Here is a 6,207-nt window from a genome sequence, read left to right as displayed (position 1 = left end):
GTAGGGGGCGCGCCCAGGGGGGCACCCTCCACCCTCGTGACCGCCTCTAGCACTGCTTGGAGTAGGGTCCAAGTCTCCTGGATCACGTTCGGTGAGAAAATCACGTTCCCGAAGGTTTCATTCCGTTTGGACTCCGTTTGATATTCCGTTTCTTCGAAACACTGAAATAGGCAAAAAACAGGAATTCTGGGCTGGGCCTCCGGTTAATAGGTTAGTCCCAAAAATAATATAAAAGTGGAAAATAAAGCCCAATATATTACAAAACAGTAGATAAAGTAGCATGGAGCAATCAAAAATTATAGATACGTTGGAGACGTATCAGGCATCCCCAAGCTTAATTCCTGCTCGTCCTTGAGTAGGTAAATGATAAAAAAGAATTTTTGATGCGGAGTGATACTTTGGCATAATTTCAATATAAATCTTCTTACTGGTGATATGAATATTCAGATCCGAAAGATTCAAGACCAAAGTTCATATTGACACAAAAATAATAATACTTCAAGTATACTAATCAAAGCAATCATGTCTTCTCAAAATAACATGGCAAAAGAAAGTTCATCCCTACAAAATCATATAGTTAGGCTATGCTTCATTTTCATCACACAAAGATGTTCCCAACTTCTATACCCCCGATGACAAGCCAAGCAATTGTTTCATACTCAAATAATCTCAAACTTTTTCAACCTTCACGCAATACATGAGAAGTGAATGTGCTGTAGCCAGTGTTTTGCCCTCCTTGCTTATTTGCTTGACCTCATCTGGTATTGTATGGTCCTTTTGGTAGCTACAGGTTGTTAGGATCTTGTCTCGATAGGAGGGAGTTAGCCGTCCATATCTGTGCACTCACAAGCTTCGCGACAGCTTTTTATTTAATTTAAGTACAAAATTACACTTCAATATGAGTATTTCAGTTAATTATAGTCACATGCTTTGTGGTTTTGGAGAGGGAGAATTGAAAAAGGATAATTGAATTCACAGCATGGTCGGTAGGCGTCCTTTGGAGATTGGTTTGGGTTTGTGCTTCACAATTTCAACCGTGTATTACAGAATGCACTCATCACCCACAGTGAAAAACATTCCATGGCTCCCTTTGAAAAGAAATTAAGTTGCTGTGGCAAGCTAATAATGTTTATCGATGTTCTATTGGATGCTACATATGAAAAGTACATAATATTCAGCAACTCTCTGTTTGTACATGTTTATGACGCTGTTGTTGGGTGAAACAGGAAGTTTTTTTATGTTGTGCATTTATTTTCTATGTGATCTCCACCTTTTCTTTTGATCAAGCTTGTTCGAGAGGGTCTCATGAATTTTTATTGTGCCCTAGCTTGTTTGACCTGAGCAAGTTATTGGTATATGTACCTGCAGGCGGAGCAGCGGGTGGGGGAGCGAAATCAGGCGATGGCCAGCAAGTCAAGGCCGTCACGACGGCCGGTGGCGCAACACGTGACTATGGCGGACCAGGTGCTGCATGAGGGGCTGCCGCTGTCGCGTGCTGCCAGAACAAGCAGCAGGGGAGCTTCCACTTGGCGCGTGCGTCTCCTTCCTTTGGCAGAAGTAGCAGGTAGTCTTTACTGTTAGGGTGTTACCACACACAGACCTCTGAATAATACCCAAATAAGTTGCTGCAACCTGCAAGTTGTCTGATGTCTGCCTATTTCACCGATCAAAATTGTTGGATGGGTATTGCAGTATGCAGTCAGGATTATGCAAGACGATGAGGATTTCCTAGTGTTGTGTTTTCCAGACAACATGTGTGACTGGAGATTGTTAAAGTAATTTGTTTGTTCGAATCAGATACTGCAGTATTTCAGCGTTAATACTGTTGACTATTAGTCCCTCCTGTGTGTGTCAGTTCTAATGTCAACTTACTTAAGTTTAGGTGCATCCTACTCCTGAACTTAATTTCAATAGCAACGTAAAGTGAATTGACTCACCAGTAGGTAGTGTGCCAAACATTACACCTAAGGGAGAAATTTGATTTTTCTGCTTACTGGTGTGGTAGTGTGCCATTAGCTTCGTAGGCCACAAAATCATTGGCTGGTTTGGCCCTCTGAAATGCTTAATTTGATTATTATCCACATTGTATGTTTGCTCTCTGGATTTGCTGAGTGAAACAATGATAGATGTCTGAAACATCAAAATGAAAAGAAATGCCCCTCTAGGTGTTCCTCCATTTATGTTCCTCCATGTTGCTGATGAAAGACCGTCATTTATTTCTTATAACTGCCTTGGTTGTGTTGTATGTTGATCCATCGAAACTGAGTATTCTTTTCATTTTCTTGTGTTCTTGACTGCTTGTGTATTGGTATAGGTGAGGAAGAACCAGCTGCCGACGGGCGAGGTTATAGGGTACCTGGAGGCCAAGCACCACCTGCTGCTCTTGTCTCACCCATCACTTTGTTTATATGCCAAGTTTCAAGTGAGCTTGTCATAGCTTATATTGTTGCTTTTGTGGATACTGCTACCCGTTGCTTCAATGCTGCCTTAACTTGTTAGCATGTTCATGTGAATTGTCTAACTGCTGCATGTTAATTACTACTACTCACTGCCGCTGTATTCTATTGGCACGAACTCTGCTGCCCGTGTATTATATATATTCTTCTTGCTCAAGCACAAGAGCACTAGTGCTATGTTGCTGCATGTGACAGTCCATGGACAAACTCTGTTAATTTATTCCGAGTGCCCATAATTCCCTCTCTAGAAGCACCACCTGTGCTCTTGTCTCACCCATAACAACAATTTACTTGAAGTGCTCATGTAGGTTAATTATTAAGCATACATGTATTCTCAGTACTTGTATTCTCAGTACCATGCTACTTATTTCGCCTCCTGAGGTTTCTAGTTTGCTATTTCTTGCTTTCCTTTATCTTCATACTTATTATGATGGTAATTTGACTTGAAGTGCTCATGTAGGTTAATTATTAAGCATACCTGAACATATTGGGCTGTAGTCGTGTAGTAGGATACGAGGCTCTAGTTTAGTTTTATGTAGAATATGTAATATTGAAGTATCCTATGTTGTGCAAATTCATAGATCCTAATATTTACTCATCCCGAGTCTCAGATCATATTACAGCTATCTTTTCATTGCATTGTGCAAGTAACTGATAAGAGTGAGATTGAAGTTATCTTTTGTCAACCATGTTACGATCTTTCAGCATGCATGATGTGCTTCAATGGTTTCTATATACTGTCATGGTATGATCATTTGACCACCCTGTCTCTATGTGTGTGTAGATAATGTCGAGAGCCGATGACGACATGGTGATGGAGGCGGTGGACTCGGAGGTGTCGGTGACATGCACGGACATGGGGCTGGTCCAGAAGGCGTTCCAGGCCCTGCTGTGCACCAAGTGGCACCCCATTGACCTGCCGACAATGCACGAGGTGGCCCGGGTGCTGCTCTCGCTCATGCCGGCCCCTGCCCTCCAGGTCCCATCCACATGCATGCTCCCTCTTCATCTCAGATATTGGATTGAAGTAGGGAAAAACCATCCTCCATATTGTGTGCTGATTATCTGTATTATGTGTAGAGAACAATCATGGTGTCTATTTCTGCTTGATGCCCCACATTTCACTAATAACATGCCCAACTTCCTGCTCTATAGGAAATAAGTACATGATTGTTTATCCTCCTGTATAACAGTTTAAGTTTGTGACCTGATCTTGTGCTTCTGGTAACTAGTCCAATTTGCGTACTTTTAACTGTCTTTTGATGTGGTGGTGCCAAACAAAACTCATATGCTTATGCCGAGCTTACTTTTAATCTTGTGAACATGATAATGTAGAGGATGTACTGTAGTTCCACTCATTTTATTCTCTCTAATGAGCTTATTTTTTATTGAAGCCACCTTCTTGTTTACTTTGCTGAATCAGGTCTTGTGTACTAATCATGAGTTACTAGCATTTGGCTTCTCTGTGGTAATTAAACTTGATAAATCTATGTACTTGTGTACTTCTTTGAGATACAAATTCCACATTGCATGTTTACGAGGTCCAATTTCTATAGATGTTGCCAAATATTGGTGTCAACGTGTCTTTCCTTAGGGGGTGATTTAAACCGCATATGATCTACTGTATATATTTTTTGTTGTTCAAACATTGAAATTCTGGTTCATTTAACAAACATCAAAATGTTGTTGACCCTGTCATTCTATGCTTAAATGATGAAAAAGTCGCATTTTGCTTGTTCTAACATGCTGTTAGATTTTCTTTTATTTTGTTCCTAACCATTTTGATTGATAACTTGCAGATGCTAGCCTTCCTTCGTGTTTTGTCTTGAGGTCCAGGATGAACAAGTCGGGCTCATTAGAGATAGTTATATTATCATATCTAGTTATATTTTTTGATAGTTGTGTTACCAGATGTGAACTTCTTATTATTGTAAACCTGATGTTAACCATGGTTGATTGTAATAATGTGCCAAGTTTGGCTCTGTTTGATTGTATTCATGATGTGAACCATGTTTTTCCGGATTAGTTATGCTCTGTTTGAAGCATTTTATTTTCTGTCTGCTTTGATTTAGTATTGTTATTTGTTTACTGGAAAATTGAGATCTGAACAATATAACCCACTTATTAGAACTGGTCCCATCTCATTAGTGGGCCCATCTTTTGAAAAAAAAATCATAAACTTTGGAGCCAAAAAGGCCACGACCCAGAATATAAAAAGGCTGAATTGGTGGGCCTGGTCCATGGGAACTAACAATAAAAAAGGCTACAATGCTAGGCTTGGCCCATGAACCTGACCAAAAATTGGTAAAAATAAAAACAAAAGGTTGTATTGTTGGGCTAGGCCCATGTCGAAAACCGAATTGGACCGGGCTGATTCTTGTGCCACATCAGATTGCCACGTCGGATGCCTACGTGGCCTCGGGAGGCTGCTAGTGACCAAAACGCCACAGTAGACATATTTTGGTCATAAACATCTACGACCATTCCAGAAGAAAGGTCGCTATAGTCAGTTAATGACGGCCAACTTTTGACCTTATGTTTTTGGTCACAAAAAGGTCACAAATTGAAAACAGTGACCATTCAGCGACCAATAGTGGTGGTCACAAGTTGACATATTTCTTGTAGTGAAGGATAGATACTACGAAAGGGTCGAGGAGATCTCGGAGCTGAGTTACGCTGGAGAGAAGGTCCCGATGTTCCCTGTCAGATGGGCCAAGAGCGTCCTAAAAGAAGACCGATATTTCACCACCATGGTTATACCCGAAGCCAAATCCAAGACCGCGGGCGCAAACGTCACCACAAAAAATGATCCATGGGTACTGGCTTCCCAAGTGGACCAATGCTTCTTCATTACCGACCCGTGAAAGCCCAGTCATGTTGTCATGAGGAGAGGCAAAAGGAATTTGATCGGAATGGATGCAGTCGCCAATGAGCAAGACTTCGACAAGTACGGCGACCCGAAGATGGAACATGATGACCACGATGAAGTACCAGCATACACCATAAGAAGAAGCAGGACCACCCTACCTATAGGATGTCCGTTCAAGATAAGAACTCCATTTGTGAAAAATAAGGGCAAGAAGATTTTGAACAGATAGCTAGCTAAGATTGATTGTATTTAAATTGTAGCCTTCATTTCTCGATTGTATTTCGACATATTGAAATGATATTTCTTCTGTTCTAGTGTCCTCATGAAATTTATTTATGTTTATTATGGTATTGAATTTATAACTCACAAAAAGTATTGAATTTGGTAATATTTTTTGAACTCATGAATATTTTTAAATTTCATGGGCACTTTTTGAATTCATGAATATTTTTTCAAATTTGATGATATTTTTTCATATTCATAAATGTTTTACCAATTCACAAAGGAATGTAACTAAAATCCAAAACAAATATTGATAAATTTGATGATATTTTCAAATAACAAATTTGATGATTATTTTTCATATTCATTAATATTTTCAAATAACAAATTTGATCATATTTTTTCACATTCATAAATGTTTTCAAATTTGATCGTCATTTTCTAAAAAATTATTAGACGCAACTAAAAATAATAAAAAAGGTTACTTATGGCGCACCCCCCGCTCCAAATCCCCCTCCATCTCGATCGCTATCCCCCCTCGCCAGATTCCCCTCGTTGCCGACGACCCCCCGCACCCTCCCCCGCTCCATCGCCGCCGATGACCCCCCGCACCCTCCCCCGCTCCAGCGCCGCCGACGAGCCCCCGCAGCATCCCCCGTC

At 40.5% G+C, this 6,207-nt stretch overlaps 1 protein-coding gene across 2 annotated transcripts; it reads left to right on the top strand.

Annotated features, from left to right (window-relative positions):
- The first annotated feature begins 724 nt into the window (after nt 1–724).
- Nucleotides 725–4,078, top strand: LOC119335137. Of its 2 annotated transcripts, none has more exons than XR_005161680.1 (2): nt 725–1,564; nt 3,241–4,078. XR_005161680.1 is itself a non-coding variant. In XM_037607325.1 (2 exons), exons 1-2 carry the CDS (start codon nt 1,357–1,359, stop codon nt 2,497–2,499), a joined length of 393 nt encoding a protein of 130 aa, XP_037463222.1. In that variant the 5' UTR covers nt 1,343–1,356; the 3' UTR covers nt 2,500–2,613. The 2 variants fall into 2 exon arrangements, 1 of the variants encoding a protein (XP_037463222.1); XM_037607325.1 differs by lacking the exon at nt 3,241–4,078 and adding an exon at nt 2,315–2,613 and having other exon boundaries at nt 1,343–1,564.
- Nucleotides 4,079–6,207: the final 2,129 nt, after the last annotated feature.

The sequence above is a fragment of the Triticum dicoccoides genome, chromosome 1B (assembly GCF_002162155.2).
Source record: "Triticum dicoccoides isolate Atlit2015 ecotype Zavitan chromosome 1B, WEW_v2.0, whole genome shotgun sequence".
NCBI lineage: Eukaryota > Viridiplantae > Streptophyta > Magnoliopsida > Poales > Poaceae > Triticum > Triticum dicoccoides.
The sequence above is the reverse complement of the archived record's forward strand: the minus strand, read 5'-3'. Positions and strand labels throughout refer to the sequence as shown.

Excerpts from the sequence above, each read along its gene's own strand:
- LOC119335137 (XM_037607325.1), top strand. The coding sequence starts at position 1,357 with ATGTACCTGCAGGCGGAGCAGCGGGTGGGGGAGCGAAATCAGGCGATG. Across the intron at positions 1,565-2,314 it reads TCCTTTGGCAGAAGTAGCAG|GTGAGGAAGAACCAGCTGCC; the intron begins GTAGTCTTTACT and ends GTATTGGTATAG.